This window comes from Trichoplusia ni, chromosome 11 (genome assembly GCF_003590095.1).
Source record: "Trichoplusia ni isolate ovarian cell line Hi5 chromosome 11, tn1, whole genome shotgun sequence".
In the NCBI taxonomy this organism is placed as follows: Eukaryota; Metazoa; Arthropoda; class Insecta; order Lepidoptera; family Noctuidae; genus Trichoplusia; species Trichoplusia ni.
In genome coordinates this window covers 4,110,922-4,125,631 of record NC_039488.1, presented here as the reverse complement: position 1 = coordinate 4,125,631, position 14,710 = coordinate 4,110,922, and the positions used below count along the sequence as shown (strand labels likewise).

At 35.5% G+C, this 14,710-nt stretch overlaps 2 protein-coding genes across 2 annotated transcripts; one reads left to right on the top strand and one right to left on the bottom strand.

The window, feature by feature from the left end:
• Window positions 1-114: 114 nt before the first annotated feature.
• LOC113498519 (serine protease persephone-like) lies at window positions 115-9,232 on the bottom strand. The gene is made up of 10 exons (XM_026878543.1): window positions 8,897-9,232; window positions 8,399-8,477; window positions 7,655-7,749; window positions 7,513-7,560; window positions 7,341-7,432; window positions 4,156-4,265; window positions 3,500-3,643; window positions 2,079-2,194; window positions 775-932; window positions 115-308 (listed from the first exon to the last, which is right to left on the bottom strand). The coding sequence occupies exons 1-10, from the start codon at window positions 8,958-8,960 to the stop codon at window positions 147-149; spliced, it is 1,068 nt and encodes a 355-aa protein (XP_026734344.1). The 5' UTR covers window positions 8,961-9,232; the 3' UTR covers window positions 115-146.
• A 322-nt stretch (window positions 9,233-9,554) lies between these two features.
• Window positions 9,555-13,054, top strand: LOC113498517 (aryl hydrocarbon receptor nuclear translocator-like protein 1). The gene has a single exon (XM_026878540.1). It carries the CDS (start codon window positions 9,890-9,892, stop codon window positions 11,468-11,470), a length of 1,581 nt encoding a protein of 526 aa, XP_026734341.1. The 5' UTR covers window positions 9,555-9,889; the 3' UTR covers window positions 11,471-13,054.
• The last annotated feature ends 1,656 nt before the right edge of the window (window positions 13,055-14,710 follow it).

Here is a 14,710-nt window from a genome sequence, read left to right as displayed (position 1 = left end):
CTATGACGACCTTGACTTGCACCTACTATCTCAAAGTTCAGTGGTAACAAGGCAGTTGCACGATAGTCTAGTCACTTGTCGCAAGTGAATACGGGATCTAACGAAAATACGGAGGTGAATTAAAAACTTTATTTATTATCTATCATCTAATTTGGCCAGACGACACTTTCTATCCAGTCGAGGTAACGACTGACGCGCGTGTAGACGCCGGGCACGGGCGAGCCGCAACCGCGCCCGAATGACGTCACGCCCACCAGGCGGCTCACGCCATCTGCGTTCGTATTCTGCAGCGGCCCGCCAGAGTCACCCTGCAAGAAACACCGTAAAGTCATACTCATTTTCAAATCAGGTAAAAAGATTTTGGCACGTAGGTTTGCTATTAGGAATCTTGTCGCATTTAATGAAAATCACAACATCCTAACGACAAAAAATCATTAAAAAAAAATGTCGATTAATGGCGGCTTGGTAAACATTTACATTAATTAACTTGACAGCACGGATAGCCGAGTGGTTGAAGTCACCACGCCAAAACCACACAGCGCAATGGATCAAATTTCTATTCCTTGCAAAATCTCGGTATTTTGAGCGGTTTTATTAGGCAGGTTGCAGGTCCCGCGGCCAGCACGTGTTGTAATGCTATGCAGCAGCACGTGTCGGCAACAAACGCGGCTGACGTTACCCGGCGGAGTCTGACACTACCCGTTGGCCGTTCCCTTCCGTTCCCGTGTCCAACAGGATTCCCCCGCCATATAAAAGGCATGTAGTGCGTAGTACCTGGCAGGTGTCCCGGATGCCTTCGGGATCGCCGGCGCACATCTGTTCGGGGGCAATCCCGTCCGGCAGCTTGCGCCAGTTCGTGTAAGACTCGCCACACTTGTCGCGAGCCACGGTAGTCACGTTAGCTTTCAGTAACGTGTTGCTTCTTGTGTCCCCTGCAAACGACAATACTTTATTATTACTAATATTACAAATGTGAATGTTTTTAGTCAAAAGCCAAAATGTTTATTTGCAATCTAAGTGTAAAAAGGTCTTACAAAAATAGTTGGTACACGACTTAGTGCCTTTTTTTAAGCGCTGCCATAACTTAGGGCTATATAATTTAAATACATTGATATTTGTTATTCTCGCAAAGGGCTGGACCGATTATCCGCGGGAGCTAATCTTTAATAACAATTAAGAGTACGAAGACTGAAAACAAGTTTGAAAAGATTTTTTTTAGTCTTTCATTGGTTATTTCGGACGTTAAGCAACAAAAGTCGGATTACACTATTAGAATTTGAAAACAACTGTACGAAATTAAACACAATGCGTCGTTTTCGCGCTATCTAATTTCAAAATAGACGTACGAATACTGTGTTAACTGATTGCGATAACCGACTTATGTTGCTGTCTGTACGATGCTTCTGAATGATGATGCAATCAAAAATCACAAGATTTTATAATTTTAACTATTTTTATTGGAGATATTTTTGGTATGTAGTTTGTACAGAAATTATTGACAAACATCCACTCTAATATTAATGAGGTAATAAATGTTCAGATATTATTGGTAACTACTGACTTATAGCGAAAAGAACTTATTGACATTTGAAATTGTTCAGAAGTATTTGGTCACCTTGTCTGCTACAATATATCTGATGGCGACTAGGCGACTGTACATATATTATTGAATGCTATCTGGACGCCATGCAAAAGCAACGTCCTTAGAGAAATGAGTAAACATGCCGTTGACGTTGAATAACAGTGAAGCCACAACTATATAAACTAAATAAACTGTTCTCTTTAAGCTTGCTAGCGACCTTAACACTGTTCAGATAGTTATTTTTTATTAAAATGAATGTAAATTCTACCTCTTAAGCACAGTACAAACGCAAACTTTTTGCTGCTGACACAGTTGCTATGTCATGTAGAGGTGGTCGGATAGTGTACGTATGGTTCTATACAAATCAAATATTCATCGGTAGCTTGTAATTATATAATAGAGAAAAAAAGTGTACACGTTTGCGCCTTGCCTTATGTAGATCTGATACGATACTTAATTAATTTATTGTAGATAGAGCTTTACGTAAAATACATACTGGTGTTACTAGTTTTCCCCCAGCCGGTTATAGTAAGCGGTATTTTGGGATCTTCGTCATTTGTTTCAAGACATACTGCATTGAGATTGCTTGAGAATTGCAAAGGTCTCTCCAACCTAAAAAAAATATAAGAATTAATTTGTACATTACTTACCTACTTGTTACGCAAATACAGGAATTTATTCTTGATACGGACGGAATTTACTCTCTCGACTTGGACTTAGTATTTATGAGCAAACTTTTGTCTCTCGCGGGGATCTGAATCACACATCGCGGACAGGGGTCATTGGCGTGATGACCTATGCCACTCGGCTATCCGAGCACGTTTTTTCTAATTTATTTACTCGATTATTTTACGTTTTGAGTCGACCTTGATACTAGCGAACTGAATTTATATAAATGCAGATATAGAGAGGGATACGATGTTTAATGTTTGGTTCGGTATTTTGGGTTTTAGCTGAGACGTCAAATTATGATTTTAAAACTCTGGGTAAGTATTAATTTCCCTAAGAATTGATGCTTTATTGTAGGTAGCTGCTTATTTCTTACTGTCAAAAATTACCCAAAGACTGTTACACAATATTATATCACAAATATTTATTAGCACGGATAGACGAGTGGTGTAGGTCAACCACTGTGCGTGACGTGTAAAAATGGTACCGTGTTAAGTGGGAAAGATGTGTTTTTACCGATTCCCCTACAAATACTTTTATAGCTTAGTTTATGGCTTACTTTCTTTTTACATTGTGGAAAAGATGCAATTTTAGTATTGCAGGATCAAGTATGTGTAGTGTGTGTGTGTGTGTGTGTGTGTGTGTGTGTGTGTGTGTGTGTGTGTTTGTGTGTCATGTTGGAAACAGGTTCAGTTAATTGTAAATATGATTGTAATGTGTTTTATACGCCTAGTGAAAACTTTAAGGATTTGAGGGGAGGGTGCCACAACATCATTAATTCTTTTGTCGAACATGATGAATTCAATAATAATAATTATATTCCACAACGTTATCTAGTCTCATATTAAGATAGGTTCGTATTATGAGTTCTAGGCGACTAATAAGCATATTTGTATATTTATGATCATTTACTGTAAAATATTATAGACAAAAAATACAGCCTAGACACAGAAATGTGAGGGACTTGTACAGATGGTCATGAAATTGCTGACTTTGTAAAGGTTTTCTGTTAAATATACAAAGGGTAAGTACAGGATTTTGATAACAGCCTTTCGATTTCTTTTTTGTAACGGTTTACTCACGCGTATTTATCGGGAGTACCCGAATAGTTTCGGACTCAAACGGAGTCCCTAATCATGAGCTAACGAGACGAGGCCGCGTCAAATCAAGATAGACCGTATAAAAATTCTACAACTGCGTAACTAAAGATACCTTTACTGAACTAAATTCTATCAGCAAAAATCTTACCTCAATAATGCTAAATCATGGTATTTCTCACGCCTGGTATACCGTGGGTTCATTATTATTTGGGCTATTCTATCATCAGTTTCAGGATTGAAGGTCTTGCCACCTATCTCCACGACGCCGCCACGTATCACTGTAGGTTGTATCCTTGAAATTTAATAATTAATGGTTATTATTATAGATAAAATATATCAAATAAAATTGTTTTAACAACTAAAAAATACAAGCGTCTTCAAAAAAAAACTTGAGCAAAACAAAAAGAAGCCTTTATTTGAACCATTAAGGATTTCTTTACTTATACTGATAATACAAACTAAATATGTGAGTTTAGATAGAAGCCTATCATAAAAAAATGTTGGATTGTCCATTTTTCAAGAAAGTCTATAGGCTAAGGAAGTCCACATACGATAATGGAGGATGCGTTCTTGAGTATAAATCAGAATGTTGCTTATAAAACCAGGACTTTACACATTTAACTTTGATGTTGTTTGTTTATAATTCTCTTGTTACTCCTCTTTATACAAATGCATCTCAAGTAGGACAATGCAACACCGTCACGATTTAATAGTAAGTTGTTTTCAGAAAACGTGTAATTATTTTTTTAAGAAAATAATGACATTTAAACTAATCAATGACAAAATGTGTATGATTAAAGTTACCTGTCTAAAGTATCTATACAATGCGCTGCGCTTAGGACGTAAGTGTGTGACAAGACCGAACCGCCGCAATCAAACTCGTAGCCGTCACCTCGATCGTATCCAAGAGCGACCTGCAAAACAAGTGTATGACCCGTAATTATAATAACTGGACGCTGTGTTTCTAGAGAAAGGTGTATTGTACACACATTTGCACATGTAATTATTAAAAAAACTACACCGGCGATAAGGAATTTAATCCTTGTGTCGCGGGGGTTTACACAAACATACAATTCCCATGCACAGAACAAGCATTCGTGTATCACACAAACGCTTGTCCTACGCGGGGATCGAACCCGCGACTGTCTCGCCCAGTGGGTGAATGGGCTTAGCTACTCGGTTATCCGTGGGGTCAAATATATTGAATTTCCAATCCCTGCGTGATGTTTTATTCACTTCATCTAGTTACAGGTATTCAAGAATCTGAGATTGGCGAAGGAGAGAGAAAGATCGATGTCAATGACTTGTCATGAGAGGCCCTTGTCCAGCTGTGAGACGGGCAGGTGATGATGATAAATTGTGTTGAATTACATTTTAAGTTTACTACGTAATTTTATCGAACATCGGGATAATGTAAGTTTTTTTTTATTAAAAACAACTCACGCACTAAGGAATTTAATTCTTGTGTCGCGGGGTGTTTCACAAACATACAATTCATATGCACAAAGACACCCAGGTTCTTATTCTATGTTTTTGCCGGAAGGTGTATCACGCAAGGTCGATTCTATCCCATACGTATTCCTCATTTATTTGATTCGACTTTGACTTTTTGTTATTTGAAACGAGTCTATTAGCAGCTAATTACTTTTTCTGTGTATGTCATCGGATTATTAGAAGACAAACGAGTCAGATTTGTTTTGTGACGAACGCGTAAAGACGGACCTTGTATTGTAAGGCTTTACTTTTGAAGTAGATGGTTTTTCCATAGTTTTGGTACATTTAAGTAGGTATATTAATAAATTTCACAGTGGTAATAAACTACGGCAATGCGTATCTGGTATCTGCTTATCTTAATTAAAAAACAACGTGGAAACATAGCTATGCCCAATAGTTAAACACCGTGTGACTAATGACATTTAATTCTACCAATCAAGAACTCATATGCGACTCACAATGCAGTAAAAGTACAATATCTGACTTATTATTAAATGATGTAACGGTTTACTCACGCGAGTCGAACTTACTCGCGATCCCGCCGCGTCAGCTCGTGATTAAGGACTCCGTTTGGGTCCGAGACTAGTCGGGCACCTCTGATAAATACGCGTGAGTAAACTGTTACATCATTTAATAATGAATCAGTCTCACGATAGTTATTAGAAAAATATCTGACTTGCTCGAAAATTCTAAAACGCACATTAGCTCTAAGTTTTGATGTGCAATAGTGCTACCAGTTGCTTCTTTACGCTAAATGACAAATCACAAAGACCTTGAGGCTAAAAGCTGATACGCACTGATCAATGTTTTATTATTTCAAATAAATCATAATTAAGTTTGTGCCAGCTTGCACGCAAAATACTAAATTTACTTCAAATGGTAAAAATGCTAATGGAATTTTATCAATTACACAGTAAGTTTGTACACGGATACAAATGGTACATTCTGAAACGAACAAGCAAAAACATTAGGAAATATATTTTTTTTACCTTACTGTATTACACGTCTACTACTTTATACTACTTACCCAATCTTTTCTCAAAGCATGCTGTATCAGATTCAGAATGAATATAGTCCTCCTTATCGTTTTCGATAACGGCGACCATTGGCAATTCACCTCCTAGCGTGAGCCCTGATGTGACTGGCTAGACCGAGTTTGGATCTAAACACTCGGTCGCAAGCGCTGCAGTAAAGTTGACCCGCAGAATTGAGAGTATAGGTGTACGACTATTCAGAATGAATACCATAATTCTAAAAGGACCAATTTGGTTTCTGCTAGTTGGGTTCCATAACGAATGTTACTCATATTAATTTTTCTTACTTAACGTTTATGATAGTTCAGATTTGAGTTATCAGCTGACAAAGTAAGCTATCGTATATTGACTTACTTGTTTTTTACAAATAATAATAAATAATAACACCAGCCTATATTTTTTTCACCGCTGGGCACAGCCATTCTTATACATATATGTAGTATAAGGCATGCGGATTGATCATCTAGCTAGCTCACTGGATCAGAATCCAGATTTCCTCACGATGTTTTGTTCCCCGTGGTTTGCGGTTGAATCTGCACTACTTTCATTAAAATCCAAGCATAAAACCATAAGGCCACTACGCCGAAACTGTATCGAAACTGAATGATTTGAGAACGAAAAATAAAATCCAATTATTTGGTCTAATATTTGTCCAGAGATCGCTATAATAAACCGCTTTAGCCAGGGCATTCGTTTTACCTATAATCGGGACTAAGGTAGATATTTTTTTAACTTTTTCATTTTATGCATAATCTTAAAGTGCAATAAATAATAAAGTATTCTTTTCTTACTTATTTCTTTAAACTTAGGTGTCATTGACCGCAAGATGGCAGTACTTGTAACGATACTTATCCACTACTTAAACCAAGTACTTACTACTTAATGAATTGTAATGATGAAGTAAACATTTCTAAAAATGAATTTATGTAGGAAAAAACTATGTTTTTTTACTTGGAATCTTAGATGACTTTTTAATTACGTAGGTATGTACTACGCTCGAGTTTGCGGTTTTGATTACCGTTATACAATGTCAATAATAGACATACAACTTACAAGTGTTAAGAACAACAGGATTGAAACAGATATGAGCACGTTAACACTTTACAGTTACTTTAGTCGTCAACTAACATACTTGTAAGTGTCGCAGTTAATGACTTAACGTACGTATTGTCTTGTAATACGACTCGCTTCCTTAGATGGCAACGATTAATGACATTCGTAATTTACTAATTAATGCATGCCTTGATATACCCTAATCAATCTTTTATGAATAATTCGTTGATTTTATTTCCAAGACACAATGAATACAGGGCATTTAATAATTGACCACACTGTGTAATTTTGTGCATTATTTACAAATAACATATTTCCCTCTCAATCAATTCGAAGCAAGCAAAAAAACTTAGCAAACATGAGTTAATTACAATCAACAAAATATAAGGAAAATTATAGCATTATTACCATATGAGGAAATTCCCCGAGCGATGCTGTTTCTCCACCCAATATATGTAAGTCTAAGGCAGGTATGCTTGAGGCTAATATTTTCTGACATTCTGAAAATTACCAAAGCATTATTAGTTTGCCCCTAGACACTGGCTGTTTCATTACAATTACAATTCAATTTGAAGTCTACCTCTTTCTGCAATCCTTTGTCCTTTTGATTTGGACTCGATGTTTCCACCTAGAATAGTTTAAACGATTAGGTATATTGCTATAAATAATTATAGGCATAAATAAAATATGCTATTTGGATGAAATAGTTGATGCATTCATACCAAATTTATTAGAAGTTTCAGGGCAACACACAACTTCCTCAAATCCACTGAAGCCACATCTTTCAAACTGATGAAACTTTTTATTCCTTATTGCTCTGCAATTAAGTTTATTATTTAGGCTATCTACATGCAAGTAAATGTATTTCACTGCACATTTGGTTACAGTAAGCAAGTGATATTATTTATCAAATACATTTAAACAATTAGAATTAGCCTCGGAATTAGTATTCCAAATAAATAACACAGCTAGAGGTACAACAAGTCTAAAAATTAAATCTTGAATATTCAGATTGGTTGTATATGAATCACATTTGACATATTAGACCAAATTCACACATTTACTAGCTAAATTCACTGCAAAACACCATGGCAAAGAAGTGAGTCATGCATTTTAATAATTCTACGTAGGTAGCTGACACCCCAGAAACACATATAAATTGTGCAGTAATAACCTATGTTCACACAGGTGAAAATGCTAGTAATTTATAAGAACATTAATGTGGTGATAAGTACTTAATACTGTTAACATGCTTGGAGCCATTACTGTAATGTTAGCTAATAAATCTTTTGATTTGGAACAATCAATTTGATGTTCAACATCTGCAGTTTTATTCTTACATTTATCATATTTATAAATTTCATAAGTAAGCTCAAATAAACATTAAAGTCTGAAACCATGATTTGAGTAGTTTTAAATTAGTTATGGAAAAAAGTATTGAGAGTTGAATATTGAATATCACTTACATAACAGCAGCTTCACACTTGGAAAGCAAAGAGCAAGTGCCTTCCAATGCTTGGTCATTTGTCATACATCGCTCACCAACTATAAATATTACAAACACATCAGTAATTGTCACCGTGAAATCAATTGACATCATTGATCATTAAAAAAGTAATTGACTACATTTTCAATATGACTGTGTAATTTCATAAACAATGATTGGTGTTGTTTTAACAGAAAATTAATCGTTTACATGTTAAATTAATGTTAATCACGCAAGTTAAATATTATCTCTAGGTACGATTATTATACGTAATTATTTTGTGGATGCGTGTAATCAACATGTTTATAATTTGTTACAAAATAGTTATAGTTACGTATAAAGTCATTCGGACTAATTGAAGGTCCGCAGCACTGATAACAGCTTTGATAGTTGTGAGATACACATTACAATAACAGTGCAGCATTCCTAATAATAATTAAAATTCACAAACATAAGAATAAAAGTTTCGTGAACTTACCATCTTCCGATATCGCTAGATGAATCAATATTATATTTAATACTATCAGCCGCTTTACCCACATATTTATTTAAATAATAAAGACACTAAAATAATATTCTTTCCTTCTTGATAGCACAAGTAATCTTCAAAACTTGTTTCTTAAAATTTTTAAAACTTTTCCTTATCCAAAAAGAGTTTTAAAATAACAACAAAGTTATTCGCAACCAATAATCCTTACATTAAATCATCGCAAAGAAATATTTGTGTTGCTGTGTTTATTTTTAAATCAAACCGGTTCGCGCTAGGCGACTACTGCAGCAAAGCTCTAAATGCAAGAAATTCCAAAACAATCAAGAATTTAAATTTGACGTTTGACAATTTGACATGTTGGTTGATTTTCCACCAAAGGCATACTCCAGATAGGCGCGGTTTTTAACGCGACTTTGTTACGTAAAAATATATGTTTGCTGTTCATTAATTTATTAAGTGAAAAAGAAACTTGTCTGTTTTCCAGAAACATCAAGTTATACCTTAATGTATTATGGAAATGGAACTGGTTATCATCGACTAATAACAACATCGACTAAAGCAAAGACACGATTTCTTTGTGTTGCCAGCTTCATAAAATGTTTTGTAATGTGAAATTTTTAATATTTGACATAAACTGTTGGTAACATTGCTTTGATAATAATCGGCGCGTTCTTTTCTAGTGGACAGACACAGGCAGGCAGAATCATACAGATTAGTCGATTCGGTTACTCCAAGCCCAGTTGTAGCATGCACAGTGTGAACTCAGCTAAATAAGCACTTTGGATTCTGTGTATTGTGAAAAAGGACTTGTTTGTTGTGATGTGACAGTGTATTATTATAAAAGTATTGTAATTGCAATCCGATAACATAGGCAGCATGTTTTTATATGTATATTTACGGTTTCACTATCTACGTAAGGTTATTGGATTGTAATGATACCAACAAGGACGTAGTTTGTGAGCAGCAGTATCGGTCGGCGATATGACGTCTTCAGGCGGAGCGAGTACGCATCTTGGAATGCATTCAGCTATGGCTAGCCAGTTAGGACTTGCAAGCCCTACGACGGAGTTTGGGTTGACGGTGGGTGTGCCAGCGCCAGTTATGGGCCATGACATGCAAGCTCCTAACAGCGGTGATTCCTCTTCCGATTCACACTCACCAGGTATGCCTACCGCAAAAGCAAGTGATCGGGAGTCTCGTATTATAGCTGAGAAGCAACGACGGAGCCAATATAATTCCCAAATAAGTCTAATTATGTCGTTGTTGTCGGATATAGTGCACTCGCAACGCAAAGTAGATAAGACGAGTGTGTTAAGACTCGCCGCTAACAAGCTCCGTAACGAGCATGTGTTTGGTAACACAATCAAATGTGGCCACTTGGAGACTTGGTCATCATCGTTTTTGAAGTTTTTCGACCTGTTTGGTGGCATTATGTTCGGTGTAACATGCCGTGGTCGTTTGTTTATTGTATCTCCTAATGTCCAAGAAAAGTTGGGATACTGTCATATTGATTTACTTGGGCAAGACATGTATAATTACATACATCCAGATGATAAAGAAATCCTTCGCCATCATATTTATCCTCAAGAATTACAAACAAGTTGTGATAGCCGGCTTTTTGAACATCATCACAACTTTCATGTTCGTATTACAAGAGCAGGGGCCCGTTCTGATCCTGCAAGGTACGAGAGATGCCGTATTGATGGCATATTAAGGCGCTCTGATAAAGCTACTTCTAATGGTGTACAAGATGAACAGATTATAAGACGACAAAGAGTTCGGACCAACAGAACCTTTTCTTCAAGTGGTAATGATGTGGTTTTTATTGGTATGATCCATGTATTATCCAGTGCCATGCCAGCACGTATCTTACCACCAACAGCCTATTCTGAATATTGGACGAGGCATTTGATAGATGGGCGTATAGTGCAGTGTGACCTAAGCATCTCATTAGCCATAGGTTACATGACTGAAGAAGTTACGGGAACCTCGGCATTTGTATTTATGCACAAAGATGATGTTCGCTGGGTTATATGTGTTCTGCGACAAATGTATGATGAGAGCCGAGAATTTGGTGAGTCTTACTACAGGCTGATGTCACGCTCTGGACACTTTATATACATGAGGACAAGAGGATTCCTGGAAATTGATAGAAAAACTAAAAAGGTCCAAAGTTTTGTTTGTGTTAACAGTGTTATTGGAGAGGATTATGGACTTAGAATGATGGAAGAAATGAAAAGGAAATATTCTGTCATTATTGATGTAGAGAAACAGCAGAATGAGATTGCAGCCACTGATGATGCTCCAGTAGAGCATCCAAAGCGCTTAGAGCGCATTGTCATGCATCTTGTTGAGCCATCAGTCAATGAAAATATTGATGAGCTGAAACTTGTGCCACCTTCTAAAGAAAATATAATTTCTGCAATTCAGAACAGTGAAAAGGTTGTTCAAGAAACTGGAGTACGATTTGACTCTAGGAAGAGGAGAAAAATTGACTGTGATGACAGCAGTGAATATTTGAAAAGACACAGTGGACTTCAAGATGTTAATGTTGATCTGTAGATTGTGAATAACTTTGTGATGTCTGTTCCTAAGATGATTAGTTAAGTTTTCAAAATGGTTATTATTTACGTAAGTAGATGGTATAGCTGACCAAATGTTCAATGTGGAACATTATTATTGTTGTTTTATTGATAGTGATAATTGAAGCCTGCAAGCTGTCGACTATTACATACAATAAAAGAAAAGAAAGACTGTACAGTACCTAACCAGGCAAGTTGACATGATATTGATATTGATCCAGGTAAATATTTCACTTCATATTGAAATGTATAAATGTCAAATTTACTGCTGAAGTAACACACATAATTATGATATTATATAAAAAAACTCATTACCACACCATTCTTTTGAGGTGCGACCTGCATCCTTGAATTGAAACAAAACACACAAAATGCAGCTGGTTTACCTTGTACTTAAATAAAATAATAAATTACATATTGTACCAAAAACTTTCAATTAAATAAATATTAAAACTCCTTGTTAGATAAATGAATACGAAATTTCTGTCCATGTAAAACAGACTAAGGCCAATTCGAATTTGCTCAAATTTTAACATTCATCAAAATTAGGTATGTTTGTATGGAGTAATGATGAATAAGATCTCGGAGGGACCATGTCAGGATGAAGCTCAATTGTTACTTGTTAAAAATATTAGGGCTACGACATAAATGCCAGTGACGCCATGTCTTATGCAGAATTTTTTACTATTGCCAACCATAGGAATTATGATACCAATTAATATAATACTGAAATGTAGATATTACTAGTGTTACTTCAAAAAATAAGCGTTTAAACCACCTTTATGTTGTCAAAATTTACGTATTGTTACATGGTGGCATATTTTTTATTTCGTTGGCGGAGCGTCTTTTCTAATTCTGCCGTTTTTCCTATTATTCATATTTGTTTCTTTTTCAATCGTCAATTTAAATATTTTTGAACGTCGGAATTGCATATCGATTAGAATTAACTACATGGCAAAACTTCGGTATATGGCCGGACTAGAAAATAGCTGTTAACTCATTAGAATATCAGAATATTACAAGCTAAAATATTGTAAAAGTGGTTTGACCAGGCTCTATTTTAATCGCTATGTCCGTTACGTTGGTAATTCCAATGAGTGGTCATATTCATGTTTACCTCGGAAATACTACTAAATCTATTGATTCGCTAAAGCGGCCATCGCCCTTTATCTTTATACATATTGACATGGCAACTAACTGTACCTTGCGGCGAGTTCTTTTGTACTATTCAATCAATTAGAAGATGAAAAGAAAAACCTTAGCGAATACAGTATAACCTACTAAATTATTGCTTGTACAATGGATTTACTTTTAGTCCTATGAATGTAAAATATTTTTGTCAACCGAGCTATACTTGGGAGAGAAGAAACAAAGATGTTTTATTTCATTCAGTTATTCTATCCTTTTCATAAAACATTATTGTATTTGGTACTGAAAATAGCCCTAGAGCAGCAGTTTTTGTAGGCAAACCCGGCGGGGAAAATGATACAATAATATTACTCTAATCTTTAAATATTTCCATGTATATAACTTTAATAAAGTAGATCTTTAGAATAGACCGCAATTTTAAAAAAAACTAACCGCCTTTTGTTAGGAACCTAAACCCGCCTTTTCCAGCATTATCCGAAAGCGATTAGGCTCGTAACTTAGCTAAAAAGGGTTTGAATTTCCAAAATCCGAATTTGCTTTTCAAATGGTCTAAACGCCCTTAAAATCAAGAGCTTGATATGTACCTATGATTAAATCGTTTTTTTTTTCTATCTTATCTAGTATCTTCATATTTTCGCGAATGTTAAACAGAATAATTGTTAACCTAGGATGTGATAGAACGGACAACGAAATTCTACAAGAAAGTAAATGCGTATTGCGATGTTCTTAGGAAAGCAGGGCCCCGATTCTGCTAGTAACAACGGCCGATGAATGAATGGCAGTTGGATTAAATTTGAAACTATTCCTATCATGTAGCATTTTGCCTACACAATAATTGAAAATTCATTGTATTGATCGTTAGGGTTCCGCCCCGTACTGAATTACAATTATCGTGTTACCAAAATGCATAGAATAATACGAATAGTGCGAATTTAAGATTTTTTTCCATTTATTCATCGGCCAGTGTAAATAGCAGCATCGGGCCCACATAGCTGTCTATGTCAGTTGTGATATAATTTATCCAAATAAAAATAAAGAAAACGATCGGTTTCACATATCACAGATGTGAGTAGACCGCGTGGCAAAATACTAATAGTTGTAGTACCAGTGATATGTGTAGGACTCTTGTAGAAATAAAATATCAATTTTGAAATTGACTAAGTATAACCCACAACATGCTAAGTTGTTATTGCCTAGGATGCTGGTATTAGCAATTCACAACCGGCAGCTACTCTACCTATAGCTAATTCGTCGTTTATAACTTGCCATATAATTGCGCTATATGAAAGAATAAGAAATAAATTATTTTGTGTATCCCGCTATATCATGTACTAGATCATTATGATCTCAGCGTATCTACAGCGCTTGGTATGAAAGTACGAACTAATCTAATTGTGGCCCCAGATTTTTTAACTATCATTGCTGGGCAATAATTAATTGGGTATTTGCCTTAAAAATCTAGTTAAACAGTAAGATAGATTAAAAAAAAATACTGCAAACATATTTGTAGTTTTACTGCGTAAAAATAAGTTAGGAAGTCAGTTGAGATCTCTTGTGACGTCACTTATCAGTATAGTTAACAGACAAGTGATGTTACTAGTCCACATTTTTATAAGTTTCACCTTCTTTGATGCGTTTGATCTTCGTAGATTTTTATTAATTGAATACGTAATCTAATCGTCAATTCAAAATGTAATATTTTAGAAATCGATCTTACTGATTAATTTGATTTTTTAGTAAATACCCTATCGCAGGTCTTTGCTGCTCTTGCCATATTTATTTATATTAGCTGAATACTTTGGAAAAATCTATTTTTACATTTCCCACTGGAATAAATTGAAAGTCCTGCGAATAACCAACGTAAGGGACTGCATATCCATCAAAATAATTAATTATTGTAATCGTCTTGTATCCATAAAAATGAATACTTATTATATCAGAGTCGTGCTTGCAAGCAGGGTAATAATGAATAGGTAACTGATTAGTATCAAGGTGCGGTAAAAAGTAAAAGAGTTAACATTACAATTGGTAAAGTGACTTGATTGACCAAGCTGAGGACATGGTGTAGGCT